This window comes from Ceratotherium simum, chromosome 33, assembly GCF_057802395.1.
Source record: "Ceratotherium simum simum isolate JZ-2026a chromosome 33, ASM5780239v1, whole genome shotgun sequence".
Taxonomy (NCBI): Eukaryota; Metazoa; Chordata; class Mammalia; order Perissodactyla; family Rhinocerotidae; genus Ceratotherium; species Ceratotherium simum.
Genome location: NC_141932.1, coordinates 27,531,714 through 27,559,054, shown reverse-complemented (window position 1 = coordinate 27,559,054; position 27,341 = coordinate 27,531,714). Strand labels below are relative to the sequence as shown.

The window sequence follows — 27,341 nt, the reverse complement described above, 5'->3', positions numbered from 1 at the left end:
AAATGGAGACCACCCCAGTGGACCCGCCCAATCACAAATCCAAGCCTAAATCAGCCTGCACTTATGGGAAACATCTCACTATCGAGGAAACCTAACACACACCAATCACAATCCTCCAACTCAGCTTTAGCTAGCTTCCTTACCCTAGAAAACAGGACCTGCTAGCCTAGGAAATCCCTGACCTCCTAGCCAATCATGCCCTGTTTCCCAGTTACCTCTTCTAACATTCTATAAAACTCTCTTGCCCAAAATCCCTTTGGAAGAATGCTTCACTGCTTGTGAGGCACTGTACTCCTCCAATCCACAGACTGTTTTCCCTTGAATAAAGGACATCAAACTCATTACTAAATTGTTTGTTTTGTCATTTGACACTACATACATGGAAGTATATGTTCAACCCAACAAATGACTGGGTTGAATTTCTTTTTCTAACTAAGAGTTAGAGAGGTCTTTTCTCATTTAAATAACCAATCCGTATGAACTTTTCTGAAAAAACAAAATCATATAAGCATACGCACAAGGAAAAATTTAGAAGAACGTACGCCAAAATGTTAATAGTGATTATTTCTGGATGCTAAAACTGAGTACTTTAACTTTCTATTTTATAAGTTCAACTTAGATTACTAATTTTTTTTCAGTAAGACTGTGTTAATTCCATCATCAGGAATATATATCAACACCTATTTCTATTTAAAGCATTTTTTCTAAAAAGAGTTGTAGGGAGGGCTATCTTCTACTTATTAGCAAAACTGTGAGCAAAGAGGCTGGCAAAATGACAGGTAACAGCACTAAAACCAGTGTGACTGAAATAAATACACCTACCAAGCCTTGTACCTTCTTTTACCTGTATTTCATCAACATAATGAGACACTTTCCACGTTAAGACTCTCCTGCGAATAAGCACAATTCAGATAAGTGACACTTTCAGACTAAACAGTGTTTGGTCCATAATAAAGGCTTAATAATGTGGATAAATAAACTTTATCATTGACTTTCTCCATTGAATGACCAATTAATGTATCATATTGGATATAATCCTTGAAAAATTGCTAAGAAATTCCTATAATAGTTAAACTGATTTATAATTTAGCAATTGTGTACTTTTTGTTCATTAACATGAATATTGCATAGTATTACATTTTATATTTTTTATATTAGAATCTCTTTATCTATATAATATTAATCACCTAGATGTAATGTAATTAACTTAATATTTATATAATACAGGAAATTATTTTTGTACAAACTCCTCCGAAAGTTCACTTCCAGGTGTAAGCTATTGATTCTAGGTCAGTGGTTCAAAATCTGTTTGTGTCATGTATACCTTTCACGGTCTCATAAAATTATAGTTTTTCCCCAGGAAAAATATGCATTAATAAAATAAATATACAATAATTTGGTTTACAATTCCAAGGCAAATCATTTAAGATGAAGGATTCCTGTTCTAGACCATCTGAGCACACAGCTCATTTTCTTACTTACAAGTGCCCATTACTATCGACTTCATATTTTCATTGCTCTTTATCTATGAATGGGGAATGACTTAGAATATCTACAAAATAACAGGTTTTTAATTTAAGCACGTATTATTGTCAGGCACTGTTCTAGTGCTCTGTTACTATTAAGTCTCCTAATCCTCATAAAAACTCTTTGAAATTGGTATTATTATTTGCATTTTACAAGCAACAAACTATGGAACAGAAAGATATTGAATATATTGCCCAAACTCACAAATACTAAGTGGCAAAACCAAGATTTTAATTCAGAAACTCTACATTAAGGGTCATCAAACTTTTCTGTAAAGGGCCAGATAGTAAATATGTTAGGCTTTGTGGGCCAAAAGGCAAAATCAAGGATATTATGTAGGTGCTCATATAACAACACAGATCACAAATTTCCACAAATTTTTTTTTCCTCTGAGGAAGATTAGCCCTGAGCTAACATCTGTTGCCAATCCTCCTCTTTTTTTGCTTGAGGAAGATGAGCCCTGAGCTAACATCTGTGTCAGTCTTCCTCCACTTTGTATGTGGGTCGCCACCACAGCATGCTGACAAGTGGTGTAGGACCGTGCCTGGGATCTGAACCCGTGAACCCAGGCCACTGAAGTGGAGCACACCAAACTTAACCACTAGTCCACAGGGCAGCCCCTCCACAAATTTTATTGACAAAATTCAAAACTTTATTTATGGACACTGAAATTTAAATTTCATATAATTTTCATGTTATAAATTATTGTTCTCCTTTTGATATGTTGTCAATTATTGAAAAATGTTAAAACCAGTCTTAGTTCACAGGCCATACAAAAAATAGGCTACAAGTGGATTTGGCCCACAGGGTCATAGTTTGCTGACCCCTGCTCAAGACTTAGAGACCATTATACAGTACTGTCTCTTGGTCGACACAATTATATGACTTGAAAAAAACTGATGCTGCCAAATCTTATATAAGAACCGGTTGGTATCACATAAATCTCCTCATGGATTCTCTGGGAAGAAAATCCTGTCTTTCTTGACAGAGATCTCTCTGTATATACCCCAATTTTCTTACCTCCAAAACAGAAAACTATTACTTACTTACCGAAATCAATCAAACCATCTCCTACCTTGCCATTTTTCCACTTATGTCTCTGAAGAATATCTAAAGTAACTAATGTGTAATTCTATGTAAGCATTGGTCTCTTTCTTAAATCACCGTATAAAGGAGGACTATTTCTGCATCACGAGACAAAAAGAGCATAAGGGGAAGGCGTTGACAAGTGGTCATACAAAAATTAACTGTAGGAAGGGCATTTGATGAGAAACTGAGAAAGAAGGGAATCTAGCCTCATGGTAACATCATTAACTAGGAAGAGAAGGCCTAGAGTCCAGGTAAATGGATAAGTCACTATTTGGCAGGGCATCTCAGATGAAGTTATTCTATATCCTGAAAAACAGAAAATGCATTTCATAAAGCAAGGAAAAAGTTCAAAATGACCTCCAGCTTGGCTTTGAGATGTACGACTGCAACGCTTTTCTCCTCTCAGAGCTCTTCTTTTGGAATAAAGCAAAACTTGGAAAGAAAAGGGAATTATGACATAGCAGGCCTTTCTTGGAGCCCAGCCAGGCTAAATAACACATCCTTCATCACTAGCAAGCCTCCATCATCCATATTAAACATACCCGGATGTAAGTATGAGAAAGACTGCAATACTGTTGACCCTTTCCTGTATCACAAAGAAAAGTCAGGTTCACTGAAGCCTGGGACTGGAATCTGTTTCTATGTTCACTGCAGTTTCCTGTCGACAGAGCTGTGAAAATGCTGTGAATCTGCAAAATGCAGCTTGCGCCCATAGAGCTTCCAAAAGGAATCTTTGGAGGAAGGAATCCTATGCTTTGTTCCTCAATATCATGTCTTCCAAGGACCCTGCCCTGAGGGCAATTTCAGCTCTAAAATCTCCATAATAAACACAGGGTTGTGCTGTGTGTGTGTGTGTGTCTGTGTGTGAGAGAGAGAGAGACAGAGACAGAGGAAGATCAGTCCTGAGCTAACATCTATTGCCAATTCTCCTCTTTTTGCTGAGGAAGATTGGCCCTGGGCTAACATCCGTGCCCATCTTCCTCTACTTTATGACAAGCGGTGCGACGGTCTGTGCCCTGGATCGGAACCTGTGACCCCCAGGCTACCAAAGCAGAGTGCCCAAACTTAACTGCTTTTAAGGCCAGCCCCAGAGTTGTGCTTTTTCAGTTGGAACCTTCATTCTAGATCTCAAATATTCAACTCCCCTTTGACAGCCATTTTTGTGCAGCTAACATTTCTATGAGTGTGGCTATAAGGTGAAATGACAGAGGCAGTGAAAGAAAACCCAGTGCAACAAATTGCAAGAAACCATGTAATTTAGGATTAGCTCCAGAACAGGGTACACTTAATGTACTGCATGCCTACTGTGTATTAAGCGCTAGGCTGGGCAATGGAAGCAGGGCAGCAGAGGCCGCGCTTCAGAGCAGGGGCCTCTGTGACTAACAAGGGCCTTGGAGTCTTTGACAGGCCGAGATCGAGTCACACCGGGATCCTGTCCACAGATTCCTCGGCCCCAGAACTGCAAAAAATCAAGCCCCTCCCTCCTAAAAGTGAAAAAGCTGCACTAGGCCAGTTCTGATCAGTCCCCAGGAGGTCACAATAGCGCTGTCACAGGATCATGCGGTCACACTATGACACACCTTACAATCACAGCCGACCACGGTCGTACAAAAGGCCCCGCCCCCACGCACAGTCCCGGAACCAGTCAGGGCCTGCCCACCACACACACACACACATTCTGACATACACTCTCATAATCACATCCGACGCTGACGCCGTCACACAATCGCGCACACAGGCCGAGACCCCTGCCTGCACATGCCCCATGCGCGCCTGGGAAACTCCGGGCGTCCTGCGGTGAGCTCCTCCCGCACCCAGACCCGGGTCACCTCAACTCACCACACGGAAAACGATGACCACAAGCCTAGCGGAAAATGAACCAGAGGTCGAAGTTCATTAGCTCTCTCAGGGCTTATGAGAAACGTAGACCAAGAGGGAGAAGCGCGGACTTGACACAAACGGCGCCCGCAGCAGAGACCGCGCCGCCCCTGACTCGCCGCCCCGCAGACTCCTGGGAGCGCCGGTCCACGCGGGAGTGCGCAGGCGCAGACGACTGATCCGTGGGCCGCGGTGAGGCTAGTGGGTCCTTGGGGTTCTGAGGAGGAGGAGGGAACTGGGAGCTCGGCCCGGGGAGGCAGACTAGGGAAGCGGGACCCGGTGGGGAGGCCAGGGAAGAAACCGGGAGTCCGAGCCGGGCCTCGTAATTCTGAGGAGGGAACCAGAACCGGGCCCGCGGTAGCCCCCCACTCAGATCTGTGCAAGCGGGGCCTCGGGCGTGGTCCGTGGGCGTGACCCTGAGGGTGACAATCGAGTGCGACCTGGAGTGAGCTCCGCGAGGGGGGATTTTGTTTTGACCCCGAGGAGGGTCATCGCAGGGAGCAGGGCTTCACACGGTGGGCGCCGAGTGCGTGTGTGTGTGTGTGTGTGTGTGTGTGTGCGCGCGCGTGTGCGGTCGTACCGAATAGAGGCGGCCTCCGCTGCCCAACCTGCTGCGTTTTCAGTTCGTGCTGCTCTGGGATGTTGCTTCCGATTGTGTGTGAAAAGTGGACGGAGTCGTGTTGCTGCCTGGGGTTGTCTCTGCATGTGTCTATTTTTAGATTAGGTGTGAGCAGTGTTTGAGATTGTAGGTGACTATGGAGAAACGAAAGTGATTTGTGATGTGACTTTGTGACTTGGCCAAGATTATGTAATGTGCTGTCTGAGGTTGTGAATGACATGTGGGTGCTATGGGATGGTGGTTTTCTGAAATACGTTTGATTGAATGTAACTATGAATGTGTTTGTAACCTGCTGTTATTATTTGTGGTGGTTTTGTGATTGAGAAACTCTGTATGACCGCTGTCTAGTTAGGTATGTAAGATTTGATTATCCGAATGGTGGTCATAGAGTCTGCCTCCAAAACTGTAACTCAATAGTAATTTAGCAAAGAAAATAGAGGTATAAGTATTGGAAAAGAAGAGGTAAGATTTCATAATTCCCAGATGATAAGATTCATTTCAGGGAAACACTAGATGAACTAAAACCAGTGTGTTGAAATGAATAGTGTTCCATGAGTAGCATACAGGAAAAAACAATTTTTACCCATACCTAGCACTTTCAACACTGATATATGAGTGAGGTTTCCTGCTTTTGGATGAAATCGATGACAAGGTCAATAGCTTCTTCAGGCATTCTAAGATAATAAAAAGTATTTGGTGTAATTTTAATCACAAGGCCAGTCTCATTGTAGTAATTAAAATAGTTATTTTGCTAATTAAAATACTGTAGCAGTCAATACTTCAGACTTCATTTAGCAAAATATTATCCTCTCTGCCTGGAAGCCTATAGTGTGGAAAGATCAATTTCTTTTCTATTTCCATACTTGTACTACTAAAAGGTGTTGTTCAGTAGTTAATACCTAAGTTAGCTGTTAGTAAATTAATAATGAATAATAGTTAATTTTCAGTAATTAACTATGCTTGTTAAGTAGTGTGATACAGGTGAATTAATAAAGAGATGAAGTAGAGAAATTAAATAGAAGGTCCAGATATTCTCAAGTATATAGGGATATGTAAATATAATAGAGATGGCATTTCACATCAATTGAGAAAATATGGATTATATAATACGTATTGCTAAACAAAACATACAGGGAAAAAATCTTCATAAGGCAAAAATGCTTTAATAGTCATATGAGTAACTAAGAAAAATTATTTGCAACTTAAAATAGACAAAGAGTTAATTTACTAAATTAAAAAAGAAGATAATGTCAACCAATTAGGAAATAAAAACCCGTGAGAAAAATAGACATGCTATAAGAAGATACCATCACAGAAAAGAAATAAAAGGAGCTTCTTCTCACTCATAATAAGAAACATGTAAATTAGAACTACAATATCTGATAGGCAGAGATTAAAAAGTTATTGTCAACTGCATTCTTCGGTGTATGTGGAGGTATTCTCACACACTGCGGTGACAGTGTAAATTGGTAGAAAGTCCGTGAAGAACAATTTAGAAATATATAATAAACCTGTATTCCATGGGAGATGGAAGGTAGAGCTGCAGAGGGGAAAGCACAATATTCCCTCTCCAAGCTACAACAGATTCCCAGAATCCATTCTATCTCACCAAGAGACTAGGTTTCTGGTGTTGGTGAGGGAGCAGGATTTGTCCATTTTCCCACTAATCTCCATCTTGAATTTGTGTGGGGTACACAGAGTGGGCAAGTGCTGAAACAGTGAATATTGATGCAGATTTAACTGAGTTATTCTGGGAGATCTAAGTCAAATGTGGTTTCACATGGCTCTTTGTATCCTCCCATCTCTGCCATCTCAGGATTCTTTCCTGTTCCAAAAGAAGACCTCAAAAGAGAAGGTTCATCTCTTGCAAATCTCAAAGCCATGCCTCAGGTAAGATGATGTTTCTTCTCTTTCTGAAATACCTTGTTTTCAGGTTATATGAACATTTGCTCCCCTATCCTTAAATTTCCTGGATATTGAGATTTGCTTCTGTGAAACTTGTCTCCACTAGGGCCCAGATTAGGGTGAGGCAAGCAAGTGGCATATGTGCAAAATGTCAGGCTGTACATCCTTGAATTTTGCACCCTAGGTGCCTCACCAGCCTCACCCTAGTTGCAGCCGTTCCCAGTTTCTCTTATTCCAACCAGAAAAACTTAAGCCTTCCCCAAGTGCACCTTCTAGTTGTAGCCAGTGTTCACATATTGACTGGGTATATCATTCATCATCTCCTTTCTCAGTCTTATCACAAAAGTACTGCTGGAACAGAAATGTATTATCTTGACTTAAGTGGGAATATATTACTTGAGTGAATCTGTCTTCTCTAGACACTGATTTGAGATCTAAGTTGTGAGGAGTCAAGGAGCAGACTCGGAAAAACCTTGATCATTTCCATTGACTACGTTTTGCAGTGATATGTTGGGAGGTAGAATTGGTAGATCGTGGTGTTAATTTGTGGTAAGATGTCCTGTTTTGTGAGGTTTTCAGGATAGAGATTTGCTTGCAACCTTGTATAGAAAATTGAAATTTTGCATGCCTCCTCTCTGATCTTCCTGTCTATTTTATCCATGTCTGCCAGCAATTCCTACAAACTGTGGCCTGCCAGTGAAAACCTTTCCAGTATTTCAATGCTGTTATAGATTTAGTCTTATCTTTTTAGTTTCTTCTAATTTTTTTTATATGTGGGTGCAGGAGAAGGTAATGTATATGCTAGTCCACTGTTGAAATATTCTTTTGAACCAAAGGCAGTCCTTTGACCTATTTTCATATCTTTCTTTCAGAAAATTCCTCTTCATCTAACAGTCTTTAAACTATTGGTTTTCCCTAGATGCTAATGGGTTCTCTTCTCTTCACCATCTCTTTTTCTGTATGCACAATCAGATTCACTCTAAAGGTTATATTGATCTGACTCCAATGACCCTCAGATGCCTCTCTCCATCCTAGACCTCTATCCAGAGTGGCAAAACCATATATCCAACCTCCAACAGCTATCACCACCTGTATGTTCCATAGACACTTCAAGTACATTTCCAAGGTTTACCTCCTTACCTCCTTTGGTCCAGCCTATTCTTTCTTCTGTTTCTCATTTCCATTTTCTACTCACTCCCAGCTCCTATCTACCTGCCTGTGGAGATAACCCCAGAGCTGTGCTTCTTTATTTCCCGCTCTACAACCAATTTATGACCAATTCTTTCGCAGCTCATCATAGCAACCAGTTATCCCCTGTCTAGACCACTAATCCACCTTAGTCTAGGAGACATCTCTAACAGTGGTTACTTAATTGTCTTTCCCACCTAACATACCTCAAGCTTTCGCTAGTCTTCAAGAGTGTTGCCTCTAAAGTACAAATTTTATCACATAACATGTGTGCTGACTTAACGTTTCTTCATGATATTTTTCTCCAAAAGCAGTAGACCCAAAATGGGGTATGCATTACAATGCAATGTACAAGACAGTATATTGAAAGGGAGGAAAATACTAGCAATTTACATTCAAGAGCAGTAATCATTAACAATGTGGATTGCCATTAATGCCTACTGATGATTTATAAATAAATACAAATATGTTGGCAGTGTGCTCAGTACACTTTGAGACCACTGCTCTATAGGAAAAAACCCAGTATTATTCCATAAATATGCCCACTGCCTACCTCCACATACCTTTCTTTTCATAGAGCTCAAAGACTCTCTCCTAACACAGTGTGCCTTTTGCTATTTCCTGAGTTTACTAACTGATTTTCTTCTCCCCATGAATTTTAAAAGCCGATGCTCTGTGTTCCTACAAAACAAAATCATTGTGAGTGCAAAATTTTTATGTCCTCAGTGAAGCCTTGGAATACAGAATGAAATTTTTCTTCACTTTGTAGCACTTTCCCTTGTACATAGTTCTGTCAATGCATCTGTAATATCTGTTGAGTGTATGTATTTACATGTATGCTTTTCTCTTAGCCTGTAACTTCTCAGGAGCAAGGTCAAGGTTTTATTCATTTTGGTCCACCAGGCAACCAATCACATTCAAGGCAAATAGCATGATCTCATATATTTTTAGCATGAGATAATAAGTAAATACAGATGAATGTATTTTCAGAGAGAATGTTCTACTATATAAAACCCAAAATATGAAAACTAGTCTGACCACTGAACATGGTCAGAACTAGATCTCTAATATCTAGTTCTCACTAGTTCCAATCACTTTAGGATGAACTAGAGTGTGCCCTTACAGGGATCAGTGTCATTCAAGGATGTGACTGTGGACTTCACCCAAGAGGAGTGGCAGCAACTGGACCCTGCTCAGAAGACCCTCTACAGGGACGTCATGTTGGAAAACTATTGCCACCTCATCTCTGTAGGTAATGAAAACTCCTGTTGTGCATTTCCTTTCAAGAATTTCTGGAACATATGGAACTTTGAATTTCGGGGATCAGAGGTGATGAATCCCTTTCTGTTAACAGAAAGTATGAGTCCATCCTTACTTGCTTTAGTGCAAGGTATTAACTTTGGTAAGACGTTAATGTGTACCTTGTCTGCTGCCTTGGAGCTGTATCTTTCTCTTTCTTCGATAGTTTTGAAGCCCAAGCAGCTTAGACCAAGTCTCATTTTTTATTATCAGGGTTTCACATGACTAAGCCCGATATGATCCGCAAGTTGGAACAAGGGGAAGAACTATGGACAACAGAGAGGATTTTCCCAGGTCAGAGCTGCCTAGGTGAGTCTGTACAGATAAAGTAAGTCCCGTGGACTCAGGTCGTTGACACCTTTGAATGTTTTTAGGGATCTATTTTTTTTAATTGTGGTAAAATATACATAACATAAAATTTACCATCTTAACCATTTTTAAGCATATAATTCAGTGGCATTAGGTATATTTACATTGTTGAGCAACTGTCACCACCAGCCATCTCCAGAACTCTTTTCATCTTGCAGAACTGAAACTCTGTACTCATTAAACAGTAACTCCCCACTATCCCCTCCCCCTAGCCCCTGGCAACCATCATTCTACTTTCTGTCTCTGTGAATTTGACTAATCATAGATACCTCATTTAAATGGAATCCTATAGTATTTGTCCTTTTTGTGACTGGCTTATTTCATTTAACGTAATGTCCTCAAGGTTCACCCATGTTGTAATATGTATCAGAATTTCCTTCCTTTTTAAGGCTGAATAATATTCCATTGTATGGATGTACCACACTTTGCTTATCCATTCGTCTGTCAGTGAACACTTGGGTTGCTTCCACTTTTTGGCTACTGTGAATAATGCTGCTATTAACATGGGCATACAAATACCTGTTTGAGTCATTGCTTTCAGTTCTTTTGGGTCTACAGAAGAATTAGAAGTAGAATTGCTGTAACATGGTGATTTTGTGTTTAATTTTTTGAGGAACTGCCATGCTGTTTTCCTCAGCAGCTGCACCATTTTACGTTCCCACCACCAGTGCACAAGGGTTCCAGTTGCTCCACATCCTCACCAACACCTGTTGTTTTCTGGTTTGGGCTGTTTTTTGTTTTGATAGTAGCCATCTTATTAGGGATCTGTTTTTAAAGACCTGAGATCTTTCAGGTGCCTATACGTGACTGACTTCCATGCCTCTAAAGTCTAAATTTTAGTTTTGAATATCACTCCCCATGTAAGTGCTTTCCTTGTTTGTCTTACATTTAGAGAGATATTGGCTGCTATTACCCTACCAAGAATCCACTCCATGCTTTGTAGGTATAATGTACCTAGAGATCTTTTTTTTTTTTTTTAATTTTTTATTTATTTATTTTTTCCCCCAAAGCCCCAGTAGATAGTTGTGTGTCATAGCTGCACGTCCTTCTCATTGCTGTATGTGGGACACGGCCTCAGCCTGGCCGGAGAAGCGGTGCGTCAGTGCGCGCCCGGGATTTGAACCCCGGGCCGCCAGTAGCGGAGCGCACACACTCAACCACTAAGCCATGGGGCGGGCCCTACCTAGAGATCTTAAGTGTAAAGTTCTTTGACTTCTGATAGAAGTCTAAACCCGTGTATCTCACACCCTAATCAAGATAAAGGACACTTCCATTAACCCATTAAGTTCCGTCAGGCCTCTTCCAAGTCAGTCCCTCCCTTAGGACAATCACAGTTGTGATTTCTACCAACATAGATTAGTTTTGTCTATTCTAGACCTTTTTTGTGTCTACTTTCCTTCACTCAGCTTAACATCTGAGAGATTTATATGTTTTTGTATATGTAAGTGTTTTAATTACAGAGTAGTATTCAATTGTATGAATATACCAGTTTGTCTATGCGTCTCCTATTAATAGACATTTGAAATGTTCCAGTTTGAGGCTATTGTGAATAAAGCTACTGTGAACATTCTTGTCAAACTCTTTTTGTGGACATATGTTTTTATTTCTCCTCAGTAAACACCTAGCATGTGGTATTGCTCACTCAGAAGGCAGGTATATATTTCACTTTTTTAGGAACTGCCAATTTTTAAAAGTTACTGTACCATTTTAAATTTTTACCAGCAATGTATGAGAATTTTGATTGCCCCACATTCTCTGCTACATTTGATGTTATCAGTATTTTCATTTTGGTGGTTCTAAAAGGTGTGGTAGTATGTCTTTGTAGTTTTTATTTAGATTTATCTTATGACTAATGATGTTAAGAAATTTTTCAAGTGCTTTTTCTATCTTCTTCAGAGGTGCCTGTTCAAATGTGTTACCCATTTTTTATTGGGTAGTATAATTTTTTCCTTGAGTAGTAGGAATTCTTTATGTATTCTGGATAGAAGTCTTTTGCTTGACATAGATATTGCAAATATTTCCTCTAGTATGTGGCTTGCCTATTCATTTTAACAGTATCTTTCATAGAGCACAAGTTTTAACTTGGATGCAGTCCAGTTTATCATTTTTTTCTTTTATAATTATTTCTTTGACATCTCAAATATTTGCCTTCTTCTAGGTTGTAAAGTTAGTTTCCTGTATTTTCCTCTAAAAAATGTTATATACATTTTGCTTTTTTTATTAGTTCTCTGGCCTATCTCATGTTAAGTTTTGTTTATGATATGAGGTAAGGGCTGAGTGTCTGTTTTATTCCATATGGATATCAATTTGTTCTATCACTTGTTGAATTAAATTGCTCTGGCGATCTTATCAAAAATTGTTTAATCGTATTAGTGTCAGTCTGTTTTTAGATTGTTCTTTCCTTTGATGTGTTTTAAGTCCTATTGCCAGTACCACCTGGCCTTTGATTATTGTAGCTTTATAATAAGTTTTGAAGTCAGAGTAAGTCCTCTAACTTTCTTCTTTTTAAAAAATTTTTTGGCTATTCTAGGTTTTCTTTTTCAAATACATTTTAGAATCAACTTCTTGATTTTGTTAAATGAACGTGTTGGAATTTTTATTGGTAAGAACTAACATCTTAGCAATAATAAGTCTTCTGGTCCATGACTATACTACATTTTTCCATTTTAGTTAGCTTCTATAATTTCTGTAAGCAATGTTTTATTATTTTTAGCATAGAGGTCTTATACATCTTTCATTAAGTTTATCTCTAAGCTTTTAATATTTTTGATGCTATTGTAAACAGTAGGATTTTTAAAATTTCTTTTTCCAGTTTGTTGTTAATATATGTAGCCACAATTGATTTTTATATATTGACTTTGCCTACTTATACTGATGGTATTAAGTTTTATTGCTGTTCTTCTTTGTTTGTTTGTTTAGGTATATTCCTTTAGATTTTCTACATATCAAACATGCCTTCCTGAAATAAAATATTTTGCTTCTACATTTGCATACTTTATTGCTTTCATTTCTTTTTCTTACCCTGTTGTACTGACTAGGACCTATAGTACAATGTTGAATGGAAGTGGTGAGAGTGAGCATTCTTAGCTCACTCAGTTGAGAAGGAAGACATTTACTATTTCATTCTTAAGCCTAATATTAACTGTGGGCTTTTTGTAAGGGCTCTTTGTTAGATTCTGGAAGTTGTCTTCCTTTCCTAGTTTTCTGATGGCTTTAATTATGAATGCGTTGATTTTAACAAATGCTTTTTCTGCATCTGTTGAGATGGTCATATGGTATTTCTTCTTTAATCTGTTACTATATGTATTACATTGATTAATTCAAATTTTAAACCAACTTTGGACTCCTGAGATGAACCCCAATTGGACAAGATGCGTTATCCTTATAGATTGCTGAAATTGGTTTGCTAATATTTTTTTAAGCTTTTATGCATAATTTTACCAAGAATAGTGGTCTGTGGTTTTCTTGTAATATCCTTGAAAAGTTTTTGTATGAGAATTATGTCAGCCATATCAAACAAATTGGGGGTGTTTCTTCATCTATTTTCTTATAGAATTTGTGTAAGATTGGTATTATTGCTTCCTTAGATGTTTGATGAAATCATTACTAAGTCATTTGGGCCAGAATTTTTATAATTCAAGACTTCTGCTTCCAGCCCTGAGGCAGTAACAGAGTCTGGAATTATACTCCTACAGGAAACAACTAAAACTGGACAAAACTATTTTCAGTTATTGAACAACAACAGTACAGGCCTGGATTCCTGAGAGAAGAGAAATAAATGAGATGAGCCCTGTCTCATTCCAGGCTTTCATCTGAAGGCAACTTCCATACTGCAGGGCAGAGAGAGGAATCCAAAAAGAACCTGGCAGTTTTACTGACTTGAGGGGACCAACATTGGCATTCAAGGAAATTGAGGTGGCTAGAGTTTGTAGCGTACACTTCCCAAAAAGAGGGGGCTATGCAAAGAAAGAGTTCCGTAAATCTGGAAAAGGTTTCCCTTGAGCCTTTGGCTAAATGTAAGTCTGCATGTGTATAGGTGAAACCCCGTGAGACAAGACAAGGACATGTTCTAAGGAAAATACAATTACCACAATGTTGTAAGATGTACAATTCCCATAGCCTACTGCACCAGGAATCATTTTATTTTCCTCCAGCCAGAGTGGGGAGAACTTGTTAATATATAGGACATTAACTAGATACTCTAGAAAGGCCACACCTAATAAATGGGGCTAGATTAGCCATAGATTAAAGACTTTGCAAGATTTGCCATAAAAGAGCTTAAACAAAAGCATCACAAGGATTAAACCAATCCAAAAATAACTGTTGTGTGTTTGTTGGGTCCTCCAGGATGGAGATGTTGAGATGGAGTTAGGAGTGTAATAGATTTCTTAGAGGTGACATCTATGAAAGATAAAAGGAGAAGAAAGTAAGATCGGACACAGAAAGCCATTAGACTGTGATACAGATCTGATACCTGTGGAAGGAAAGGGAGAAGCTGAGAGTCTCAGACCATTATGCAGATCTGACAAAGTCTCAACCAACCTAACGGCAGGCTGAAGCAAAGATTGTGCATCAGAGGAGTCCCCAGTGGGCAGAAATGGCCAGCCTCTAGTCCCGTCTCAGTGTTCAGTCACTGGATGGGGTCTCCCTGGAGAGACTCTGGTTTGGTTCAAAATCTGAAGAGCATCCTGAAAATGCTAACAATTGGAGGCTGTCAGGTAACTACACTTCTTGCACATGGATGGCAAGTTCTGTCTTGAAGGGAGGTCCTGGTGGTGCAACTCTGTGGCTGCCACAGAATGCCAGAAAAACACCAGTACTCTTTAGGAAAATACAATCATATCTTAAACTCAACCACATTAATTGATAATGTCTGATATCCAATCAAAAGTTATTAGACATATGAAGAAGCAGGAAAATATGACCCATAAACAGGAAAAAAATTCAGTCAATAGAAAAGAAACTCAGTCAATAAAAACAGACCTAAAAAAGGTAGAGGTGGTAGAATTTGCAGACAAGGATATTAAAACAGCTATTATAAATGACCTCAATATCAGCAAGGATGTAAAGCAAAAATGAACATATGTTTGCAAGATGACAAAGACAGAAATAAAAACCAAATGAAACATCTAAAGATGACTGTTCAATATCTGAAATGAAAAGAAAGACCCAACTATGTGCTGTGTGTTAAAAATATATATATTAAATGTAGAGACACAGGTAGGTGAAACATAAAAAGAAGAAAAAATATATACCACACTGTTGTGGTTACCCCAGGTGAAGATGAGATCAACCCCCCTATTCACTCAAAATTTGGTTCGGATAGCAAGACTGAATTCTCACATGAGGCTTTCTGGGGAGAGCAGGGAAGATTCCCAAGTAGCTCCTAAAATGTCTTGAGAGAACAAGGATGTGTGTCTGGCTTTGGTGTTTATTGTGGTTAGGGGGTGGGTCAAGTAGGGGATCTACGTGTGGGCTAGGGCTTGCATGGTTTAAACTTCCCACCAGCACCAACAGAGAGAGCATGTAAGCTTTCTTATTGGCTTGCCCAGGTGTGGGGCAAGAGGGGTGGGTCTAGGAAGTTGTCAGCAGTAAGACTTCAAAAATGGAATTAGAGGGGCCGGCCCCATGGCCTAGTGGTTAGGTTTTGCGTGCTCCGGTTCAGCGGCCCAGGTTCGGTTCCCAGGTGTGGACCTACACCACTCATCGTTGGCCATGCCATGGTGGCGACCCACATACAAAATAGAGGAAGATTGGCATAGATATTAACTCAAAAAAAGAGGAAGACTGGTGCCAGATGTTAGCTCAGGGCAAATCTTCCTTAGCAAAAAAAAAAAAAAATGGAATTAGACTCTATTACACATACAAACACTAAGCAGAAGAAAATGGGAGTGGTTATATATCAAAGTAGATTTCAGAACACAGAATATTACAGTGATAAAGAGGGACACTTATCAGAAGTCATCACACTCTTAACAGAGCTTCAAACCATTGTAATATCTAAGTTTGTCTTTCATTTTCCCCAGAACCAGTTTTGCTCCCTTGGAAGCAATATCACCCTCACTGAGCATGCATGAAATACATGAAGCAAAACTGATAGACCTGAAATTATAGCTTGAGATATAACACCTCTTCCTCAGTAATTGAGAGAACAAAGAGAAAGAAAATCACTACGGGTATGGAAAGCTTAAAAACATTGTCAATCAATTGTACATAGTTAATTTTTATAGAATATTTTACATGGAACAGTCACCAAGATAGACCCTATAAGCTGGACCATAAAACAAGTATCAACAAATTAAAAAGAACTGAAATCATGAGTATGGTCTCTGACCTCAACAGAATTAATTTAGAAGTCAAAAACAGAGATCTTGAAATTCCCCAAATATTTGGAAATTAATCACCGCATTTCCAAATAACCCATGAATCAAAGAAGAAACCCTAAAGTAAATTGAAAGATATTTTGAACTGAATGATAATTAAAACAACATATCAAAATTTGTGGGCTGCAACTAAAGCAGCATTTAAAAAAATTTGATCCCTTTAATTCAGGGTCTAAAATCAGGGATCTAAGCTGTCACCCTAAGTAGCTAGAAAAAGAAAAGTAAATTAAACTCAAAAGTTAGTAAAAGAAAAAATAAAGACTAAGGAAGAAATCAATGAAATACATAACAGAAGAACAATAGAGAAAATGAGAAAAGCCAAAAGCTGATTCATTAAAATAATCAATGAAATTAATAAACCATAGCTATATATACTAATCAAGAAAAATAGAAGACACAAATCACCAATATCAAAAATTAAAGAGGCTACATCACTACAGATCCTACAGATATTAAAAAGATGATTAGGGAATATACAAACAATTTTATGCCAACAAACAGAGTAGGAGAGAACACTTCCCAACTCATGAGATCAGCATTATCCACAACCAAAGGCACTATAAGAATAGAAAACTACACACCACGTACCTCATGAAACACGTATGGATATGAAAATCCATAACGGGCTGGCACAGTGGTGTAGCGGTTAAGTTCACATGCTCCACTTTGGCAGCCTGGGGTTCACAGATTCAGATCCCAGGCACGGATCTACGCATCGCTGAGCAAGCCATGCTTTGGCAGCGTCCCATACAAAGTAGAGGAAGATGGGCACGGATGTTAGCCCAGGGCCAATCTTCCTCAGCAAAAAGAGGAGGATTGGCAGCAGATGTTAGCTCAGGGCTAATCTTCCTCAAAAGAAAAAGAAAATCCATAACAAAATATTATAAAATTGAACCTAGCAATATTTTAAAGGATAATACCTCATGACCAAAAAGAGTTTATCCCAGGAAAGCAAGGTTGATTTGGTATTCAAAAATCAATCTATGTAATTCACCATTTAAAAGTGAAAGGGCAGGGCCAGCCCCGTGGCTTAGCAGTTAAGTGCACGCGCTCCGATGCTGGCGGCCCGGGTTCGGATCCAGGGCGCTCACCGACGCACCGCTTCTCTGGCCATGCTGAGGCCGTGTCCCACATACAGCAACTAGAAGGATGTGCAGCTATGACATACAACTATCTACTGGGGCTTTGGGGGAAAAAATAAATAAATAAATAAAATCTTTAAAAAAAAAAAAAAAGTGAAAGGGGTCTAAAATCAAGGATCCAAGCTGCCACTTAAAGTAACTAGTAAAAAAAAAAAGGAGGAAAACCACATAATCATCTCAGTAGATGCAGGAAAATAATTAAATTAAATTCCTATTTATTACAAACCTTAAAAGAGATTAGCAATCAAAAGGAGTTTCCTCAGCTTCATAAAGGATATTTTTGAAAAGCTTATAGCTACCATCACGCTCAATGGTGCAAGCATGAGTACTTTTCCTCTAAGATCAAAAACAAAGAAAGGATGCCCACCATCACCACTGGACATTTTACTGGACACAAGTCAGTACAATAAGGCAAGAAAAAGAAGTTAAAAGGCTACAGATTAGAAAGCGAACTATCTTCATTTGTAGGTGACATGATTGTGTACATAGTAAATCCTAAGGAAGCTAAAAGAAAAGACTGTTAGAACTAATAAGTGAATTTAGCAAGGTCACAGAATTCTTTTTTTAGATCAAATTTGGGAAAATTTTGGCCAATATTTCTACAATTAATTTTTCTGCTGTATTCTGAATTATATTTTAAATCATTTCATCCTATCTTCTAGTTCACTGAGGATTTTTTTTTTATTCTTTTAAATTGGGTAATTTCTGTTAACTAGACTTCCAGTTTACTGATTCTTTATTCTCTATGTTCATTTGCTGTTAAACCCATCTAATGAATTTTGTATTTCAGATACTGGTACTCTCCTGAATACTCCATCTCCTCACCCATATTTCCATCTTTTCTTGTAGATTTGTAAACATATTTATCAGTTATTTTAAATTCCTTATCTTCTAATTTCAACACAGGGGATATATATCAGTCTGTTTCTGTTGACTGGTTTTTATCTTTTCTATTGGTCACATTTTCCTGTTTCTTCTCAGGAAAACCTTGTAGATAATATGTTGTGAAGATGCTGGATCCTTTTTCTTCCTCTGAACATTGCCTGAGAACATTTTAATCTAGTAGGCTATTGGAGGTCATGTTGATTCCTTTGTCAGATTGCTTTAAGTTTTTTACATTATTTCTATTTCAGTTTCAGTTTTACCTTCAGTTTTATGATGTTGCTTTGAGTCCTGGGAGGCAGCCTTTACTCCTAATACTTGGCTGTTCTAGGGTTTTAGTAGAAAGACCAAAGTTTTAACCAGGTTCCTCTAACTTGGCACAGGACTGGAATTAAAAACTGTTTTTCCAGAGCTAAGTAACTGCTGAAATTTTTGCTCAGTTCTCTTAGAGCTCCAGCTTTCTTTTCCCTTTGTGCTCCTTGCAGTCTTGCGCTGCAGAAATGCAGTTAACCAAGGTTTTGAGGAGGGGTTTATGCTAACTTTAAGGCTCTCCTTCTAGGACTTCTCCATTCTCAGATTTTGTCCTCAATTTACAGCCACTCTGGTAGCCCTGAACTCCAATCTCTGATTCTTCTGCACAGGACGACTCCTGCTTTCTCCTCGAGATCTGTCCCCTGTGTGCTGCATGAACTACCAGGACACAGTAGAAAACCTGGATAAATATAGATCTTATGCAGTGTAGTTTCTTCTTTTCAAAGGTTGTATCCACTCCAGTTTCTGCCTGCGTTAGTGCCTTAAAACAAGTTGGCTTTTTCCACTTGGTCCATAGTTTATCATTGTTATCAACTGGAAGGTTGTTTTTTTTTTGTTTTGTTTTGTGAGGAAGATCAGCCCTGAGCTAACATCCATGCTAATCCTCCTCTTTTTGCTGAGGAAGACCGGCTCTGAGCTAACATCTATTGCCAATCCTCTTCCTTTTTTTCCCCCAAAGCCCCAGTTGATTGTTGTATGCCATAGTTGCACATCCTTCTAGTTGCTGTATGTGGGACGTGGCCTCAGCATGGCCAGAGAAGCGGTGCGTCAGTGCGCACCCGGGATCTGAACCCGGGCTGCCAGCAGCAGAGCGCGCACACTTAACCACTAAGCCGTGGGGCCGGCCCTGGAAGGTTGTTTTGATATAGACTTCTTTGCCATTACCAGAATCTGGATGTCTAGATCAGCAGTTCTCAAACTTTTTAGTCTCAGGACTTGTTTATACTCTTAAAATTGTTAAGGATTAAAAGATCTGTGTGTGTATGTGTGTAACGTACCCTATTAGAAATTAAAACAAGATTTTTAAAGATTGACTTATTAATTCATTTTAAAACAATAGAAAAATAATAAACTCATTACATGTTGACATAAAAATCATATTTTTACAAGAAATAACTATTTTCCGAAAGAGAAAGAATAGTGAGAAAGTGGCATTGTTACATGATTGAAATTTGTTTAATGTCTTGTTTAATAGAATTCAGCTGATTTTCACATGTGATTCGGCATTCAGTCTGTTGCAATATGTTGTTTTATGAAGAAAATCTTCCTTCATGCATGCATATGTGTAGTTTGAAAGAGAAATATTTTAAAAGCCATTTTAGATTGTCATGGATATTGTTCAGTAGTACTGCACCAAACTTAACAATTGGTAGTTCCTAAACAGTTAGTTGCAACATAGATCTGAAACCATAACAATGAGCTTTTATACATTGTTACATAAAATCCAGTGGTCTATTTAAATAGATATTTTACCCATGCATTTTTTGGTAATATTGTGTATTGGTCATTTGGAAAGTAACAGTTCACTGAGGTATACTTATCTTTCAAATTTTGACACATTTCCATATACAATATAAAAAAAAACACCCACATTTGTTAATATCACCAGCAATCTCATCAGAAAAGTCTTTAAGTGTTGGGAAGCTGACAAACTCACAGTAGCAAACACAAGCTTTCCAACATAATGACCTTTACTTGAAGGCTTGAGTTTTATAATTGGTAGCAAATATTGGCAGATGTTTTCTTTGAATTGACAGGCTCACGTTGTTCAAGAAAATGTCTACTAGATACCATGTCTGAATAACAGTCAGTTGTACTTTCAAATAAAAATGCTGTTCCACAAAAAGTAGATATTTGGTCCTCAACTCAAATAATTACACCAGCACTTTTCCTCACAAAGTACATTATACTCTAGTATGCAACAGAAGTGCGTTATGCATACTTCTTTAATCATCACACAGAGTATTGAAACTATGTGTACTCAAGGGTGGCGATCTAACAAAATTAATGTGTTTTTTCCTGCTCTATAAAGAACAGTCTTAAGTGAAACTTTTTTTCCTGAGAATATGTGGCAGTTAGAAATGCAGTGATTGCTATTATAGATTAGTTCCAGTGCTTTGATTTATGCTAATATGCCAGCATTTTACCCACTGTATTAATTATATTTTTTATTTTCTATATTTTATGATGTTTTGACATCTTTAGGGGGCCTTGCTGGCTGGGGAGAGACTGCCCCTCCCAAAGCTAGCTAATTCCTAGAGACAGTAAACAACTTGTTGGTGAGCCCACTTTTCATACACAAACCAACCAATCCCAAGACCATGCCCTCAACCGCCTCCTTTATCTATAAACTCTCACATGCTGAGCCAATATGTCCCCTGCCCTAAATCACCCTGGGCCAGGTACCAGACAGCCAGAGACCACCCCTGTAACCCATAGCCTGCCAACACTGTTCAGACTAGCCAGTCCTGACCTGTTTCCCCTGGCCTGCCTTGCCTTTCCCCCGAAAGCAAGTGCCAGTAAGGGCTCTGGCCTAGGCTTTCTCCTCACTCCTGTCTGCCTCTTGTTTTTCATCTCCTTCTTTAACATTTTAGTCCTCTATCTTTCTTCTTTTGTTATAGTTTCCTATTAATAGGCATTTTTAAATCTATCCTAAAAATAAAAAGGAAATTGTTGTCTAATATATATGTTCCTCTTAGTTTTCATTTTCTTTCTTTCCCTGTGCAATGCATTATACTTGCTTCCTGCACTCAGTCTCACATCCCATTGTCACTGTGAGACCTGCCATCAGATTTCAAAATCCATTTGCCTTGGACCAAAGTGATAATTTCAGTATCACCATTTCTTTCCAATAAATCTCTGTTTCATATTGTAGTGCTCAGATACCTGATATCTACCTGCCTTGATTTGAGTGAAAAATACTAACTCCTTCTCATCCTGTTTCCCTGAGTGCCTTTTCACATCTTGGTTGCTTTTCTTCCCTTTTGCCTGGGAAAATATTTGTTGAATAAATGGATTTTATTTCAGTAGGCTTTCACTGATGCCCTTAAAAAATCTTTCTTCATCCTTAGTTCTTGTCTTTATAAAAGTCCTATAAACTATAACAATCTGATCCATTCTCAAGTTGTGATTTCCTTGTTTTATGTGAATGGCTTTCAAACAGATACTTTCAGCCCATTTCTCGCACTTGAACTCTAGTAGTATATTTTAATCTGCCTACAGCAATACAGCAATCCGTTGTTTCAGCCTTTTGGTTATCTATATATCAGAAATAATAGTCAATATCTTTACCTTATTCTTATTTGTTTCTCTATCCTTTTGTTCCCATAATCAGTCCCTTGTAGTATCAGGTTGATTCCATTGTCTGTTATAGTTTCCTAATGATCTGTCCACAATTTGTGTTGTTTCACTCTGCAGAAATCTTTACATCCTCTCGTAGTTTCATTTGCCACTACATTTTCCAAAATGAAAGCCATATTATTTCAGTTGTGGACTGGTGTAATTACTATTTGGATTTGCCATGATTTTTCCCTAGTTCTTTCAGTTTATATTGTCAATATGCTAAAAAGATACCACTTATTATTTGGAATTTAAATTCCTTTTTTTTCAAGGGCTGACAGAATAACATCCCATCTGGTCACTCCAAATGTATTTCGCTCTGTGACTGAGAACCCTTGCTAATCTCTATTTGTTCTAGTCTCCCAAATGTATTCCATACAATTGATTTTATTCCTTACAACTGGACCTTTCATTAAATACAGCTGCTATATGCCCATATGGATAGCTGCAAAGTTAGCCAACTACAAAGTTAGATGGTACAGTAGTACACATAAGACCACCCTCACTTCTGACACCAACTGTAAGTTCAGGAGTCCCAAGACTGCTGTTAGGATCAATAATTTGCCAGAAGGACTCATAGAACGTACTGAAAGCTGTGATACTCGCAGTTATGGTTTGTTATAGAGGAAGAATACAGGTTAAAATCAAGCCAAGCATGTAGGGCAGAGTCCAGGAAAGTACCAAACAAGCTTCTAGCAGTCCTCTCTCTGTGGTGTCCTGGATAGCATTACTTTCCTGGCATGACAGTACATACAGAATATGGCCAACCAGGGAGACTTCACCCAAACCTAGTGTCCAGAGTTTATAATGGGGCTCTATCACATAAGCATGATTGACTGCCGACATGGCTGATCTCAGTTTCTAGCCCCTTAAGAGATCGAGCTGATACTGTGTAACCCAAAGCCCCCACCCTAAATCACATTGTTACTTTCTGGCCGGCCAAAGGCTCCCCGGCAAACAAATACACTCCTGTCAGGCGTGCCATTTCAGGGCTTAGAAATTATCTCCTAGAAACCAGGCAAATGTAAGACCTCTCATTGAGCAAGGTTATATTCTCTACCGCACAATACTACATATCCTTTAGTTACAAGATCAAGTTTCACTTCCTCCATGAAATGTTCCTTAACTACTCCAGACCATGTCAATTCCTTTTTTTCTTCATTCCCATTCTCCTTAGTGTCTGTAACATGCAAATAGACACATCCTCTGATATGCATCTAATAATTTGATACCTAATTCAACATTGTTGTATCTGAGGCTTCTTTCCCCATCTGATTAACAATTCCTCCAAAATAAGTTCCTCTCTTTTACCTTTCCTTACGTAGCTTGTAACAGAGTCTAGAAAACCTGATTGTCTATGGTACCATGAAAGGTAAACATCTTTCTCATCCATTCAGAAATCATTTAATGGTAAATTCTTTTTAGATACACATGCCAAGATCTCATCCTTTCACCTCAGATAACAATGTGTTAATATATACTCAGAAGGTTCCAAAGAAGATAACCAATAAAATATTGACTTCTAAGAGCATAAGTTTTAGTTGGGAGGGCAATATTTTCAAATTGAATATTTTACATAGAATATTCATATTAAAATAGCAAGTTGTTGAAAGATTTCTTGAAATGGATGGTCCAGACTATAAGAATATTCTAATTTCAGACAAATTAGACATTGAAATGTAGAAGGAATATGTGAAGGCTTTTGGATAAATTGGATAGTAGCATGTTGCTGAAGATGGTTGATGTTCTTAGGAAGGCAGTATAACTCCAATTACCAATACAGATTAGTTTCACATGTTCTAGAACTGCACATAAATGTAATTGTATGATATGTACTCTTTTGCATAAAGCCTCACTCTGAAAAATGTTTGCAATTCATCCCTTTTGTCATTGTGTATCAGTAGATTTTTTTCCTTTTTATTGATGAGTAGTATTCCATTGTATAAATATATGACACAATATTACCTATTTACCTTTTGATAGATAATTGAGTTGTTTCCAGTTTAGGGCTATTGAAGTCATAGGTAAGATGAATTCATCTTTAAAATTGCCCCACCAGATATGGGTGGTAGTAAGGTAACAATAGTAAGATATAGCCAAGAATTTATAAGAAAAAGAATAGTTAAATTCAATCATTGCCGTACACATACATTGAAGAATTCAGTCCGTCACAGCCTCAAATAGCAGAGTTAAGGTATGTTACTGCACTGGGAGGAAAACGAACCCATCCTTCCCTAAAACTGAAAAAGTAATTTATCAAATTGAAAGGAGAAAAAGTTAGAATTGATCAGGAGAATTTGGTTATTGACCATGTCTGGAAGAATAAATTCATGGTAGCAGCAATCAGGATACAATAGTGATTATATTCATGTTGCAAGTATGCTTTGTCCTCTGGTTTATTTTACAATTCTGAATGGAAATGTAAAAACTATCTTCCCTTTCAAGAGAAAATAAATCACAGTTATGTGGAGAATTAAGGCCTAGACTATAGACTAGTGTTTCTGTCAATACTGGGAAATGAGTGCTTGAGAAAGTTCATTTGCCATGGATGGGCTAAATGCAAGTGAGGAAGAAACAAATGAAAGCATTTTATAGCACTTATTTAGGCATGAGGGAACAAATATATAGGCTTTCATCTCCACCTGAAACAGCTTCCTCGCTTACTGTTTAGTACCCTTGATAGGCTTACTCCATTGTCTCTGAACCTGCCCATTCCAAAAATAATCCCACTTTCGTCATCTTTTTCTTACTTGTTGTCGTGTTTATTACACCTGCTCAATGTGGCTTATATTTACAACATGCCAAAGATATAAGTGTTCTTTGCTTATGCCAGTTTTTCCTCATTTTAACAGTGTAGCAGGATTTGTGTTTATGTTCTGTGTGTTTTCCCTACCAAGAGGTAATTTATTTTGGCTTTTCTGTACACCACTGTAGTGAGACAGATAGTCCCACCATGGGTTGTTTGTAAATCCATAACATATATGTGAAGACTTACATTTTTGTTAATTGTATTCTTTTCTAGAAGAAGATGGGAAAGCTGAAGATGTTTTAGTGAAGTTCAAAGAATACCAAGATAGGCATTGTAGATCAGTTGTTTTCATCAACCACAAAAGACTAATAAAGGAAAGAAGTAATATTTTGGGGAAAACTCTTACTGTAGGCAAGAACCGTATCATTTCAAAAACAACACTATGTGAATATAAACCTGATGGAAAGGTTTTGAAAAACATTTCAGAATTAGTCTACAGAAATATAAGCCCTGTAAGAGAGAAATTTGGTGAGAGTAATGGATGGGAGAAGTCACTCCTCAATGCTAAGCGTGAGAAGATTCATACTGCAGTGAATCTCTATAAACAAACAGAAAGAAGTCTGAGTGGTAAACAAGAGCTTATTCAGCATCAGAAGGTTCAAACTCCAGAGCAATCATTTGAACATAATGAATGTGAAAAGTCCTTCCTTATAAAAGGAATGTTATTTACACATACTAGAGCTCACAGAGGAGAAAGACCCTTTGAATACAATAAAGATGGAATAGCCTTCATTGAAAAGTCAAATCTCAGTGTCCATCCACAAAATCTTATGGAGAAGAAGTCCCATGCATATAGCAAATATGGGAAATTCCTCTGCAGGAAGTCCATTTTTATTATGCATCAGAAATCTCAAACAGAAGAAAAACCCTTTCAGTGTCCTTACTGTGGGAATAACTTTAGAAGGAAGTCATATCTCATTGAACATCAGCGAATTCACACAGGTGAGAAACCTTATGTTTGCAGTCAATGTGGAAAAGCTTTCCGTCAAAAGACAGCCCTCACTCTTCATGAAAAAACACATATAGAGGGGAAACCCTACATTTGTATGGATTGTGGGAAGTCCTTCCGTCAGAAAGCAACCCTCACTAGACATCACAAAACACATACAGGGGAGAAAGCCTATGAATGTACTCAATGTGGAAGTGCTTTTAGAAAGAAGTCATACCTCATTGATCATCAGAGAACTCACACAGGAGAGAAACCATATCAATGTAATGAATGTGGAAAGGCATTTATCCAGAAGACAACCCTCACTGTACATCAGAGAACTCACACAGGAGAAAAACCCTATATTTGTAATGAATGTGGGAAGTCCTTCTGTCAAAAGACAACCCTCACTCTCCATCAAAGAATTCATACAGGGGAAAAACCCTATATTTGTAATGAATGTGGGAAGTCCTTCCGCCAGAAGGCAATCCTCACTGTTCATCAGAGAATACATACAGGAGAGAAATCCAATGGATGTTCTCAGTGTGGGAAAGCCTTTAGTCGGAAATCAAACCTCATTCGCCATCAGAAAACTCACACAGGAGAGAAACCATATGAATGTAAAGAATGTGGGAAGTTCTTCAGTTGTAAGTCAAACCTCATTGTCCATCAGAAAATTCACAAGGTAGAAACCATGGGAATTCAGTAAAGGATGTGACTTTTTTTTTTGTAAAAAACTTTTAAAGTCATAGTAAACCCTGTACATGATGTTGCTTGCAAGTGTAATAATGTTCAACTGTTTAAGGTGCTCTACCGCATATTTACCTGCTGTTTGCTAGCCTATAGAACACACACACAAAAGAATTACTAGAGAAATTAAATGACAAAAGTCATTGAAAATACAAGCCCTAATTTTTTATTATTAAATTCAGCAGACGTAAACTTCCTTTATCAAGTTACTGAAAACATTTTAAATTGCCTTTCTAAAATTTTAAATTTCAGTACCTACCTTGTCGTGAACCAGTAATAAACAATTGGCCGACTGGCAGTAGTCCATGGACCACACTGATGAGAAGTGCTTTAAAACAAAGGAGGTGTGAACTGTATTTCTTATTCCAAATATGGAATAAAAATTAGTTGTTACCTCCTCAAAGTTAATCATAGTTCTGACTTCTAACATTATAAATTAGTTTTTGCATATTATAAACCCTTATATAAATTGGATTATAAATCATGTATTCTTTCATATATGGCTTGTTTCATTCATCATTATGTCTCTGAAACTCATTGTTACTGCATGTGGCAGAAGTTCATTTATTTTCATTCTATATAGAATTCCATTATATGGTTATATCACAATTTAATCCAATTTATTGTTGATGGACGTTTCATTATTTGCAGCTTAGGGTCATAATAAATAATGCTTCTGTGAACATATTTATCTTTTGCTGTACATATATTCATTTCTCTTGTGTATATACTTAGTGGAATTGCTGGGTTGTGGGGCATATGTATGTTTGCCAGCTTTGGTAGATACTACCAAATAACTCAGAACTTCACAACATGAGATAATTCACTCTGAAGGGAAACAACTGAATATTATCAATATGGTGATGGTTCAAACCAGAGAATTCATAGTAGAAAGAAACTCTATGAATGCTGTGAAAACTGG

The 27,341-nt window shown here is 38.1% G+C and overlaps 1 protein-coding gene and 1 long non-coding RNA gene across 11 annotated transcripts in view; one reads left to right on the top strand and one right to left on the bottom strand.

Moving 5' to 3' along the window:
* The window catches only part of LOC147912916 (uncharacterized), a 34,280-nt gene extending 29,680 nt beyond the window's left edge, over positions 1-4,600 (bottom strand). The window contains exons 1-2 of one of the 8 annotated variants that reach the window (XR_015549598.1): positions 4,456-4,600; positions 823-890 (exon numbers count right to left, since the gene is read on the bottom strand). This is a non-coding gene — a long non-coding RNA (uncharacterized LOC147912916). Of the gene's footprint in view, positions 1-822; positions 4,306-4,455 lie in introns of those variants that run through there. The other 7 variants (XR_015549594.1, XR_015549600.1, XR_015549596.1 and 4 more) reach the window with 7 other exon arrangements.
* Positions 4,454-27,106, top strand: ZNF382 (zinc finger protein 382). Of its 3 annotated transcripts, XM_087422195.1 has the most exons (6): positions 4,454-4,501; position 4,916; positions 6,930-7,003; positions 9,332-9,458; positions 9,719-9,814; positions 24,955-27,106. In XM_087422195.1, exons 1-6 carry the CDS (start codon positions 4,469-4,471, stop codon positions 26,376-26,378), a joined length of 1,755 nt encoding a protein of 584 aa, XP_087278321.1. In that variant the 5' UTR covers positions 4,454-4,468; the 3' UTR covers positions 26,379-27,106. The 3 variants fall into 3 exon arrangements, with proteins under 3 accessions (XP_087278321.1, XP_014650297.1, XP_087278320.1); XM_014794811.2 differs by lacking the exons at positions 4,454-4,501; position 4,916 and adding an exon at positions 4,557-4,686; XM_087422194.1 differs by lacking the exons at positions 4,454-4,501; position 4,916 and adding an exon at positions 4,557-4,686 and having other exon boundaries at positions 9,307-9,458.
* Positions 27,107-27,341: the final 235 nt, after the last annotated feature.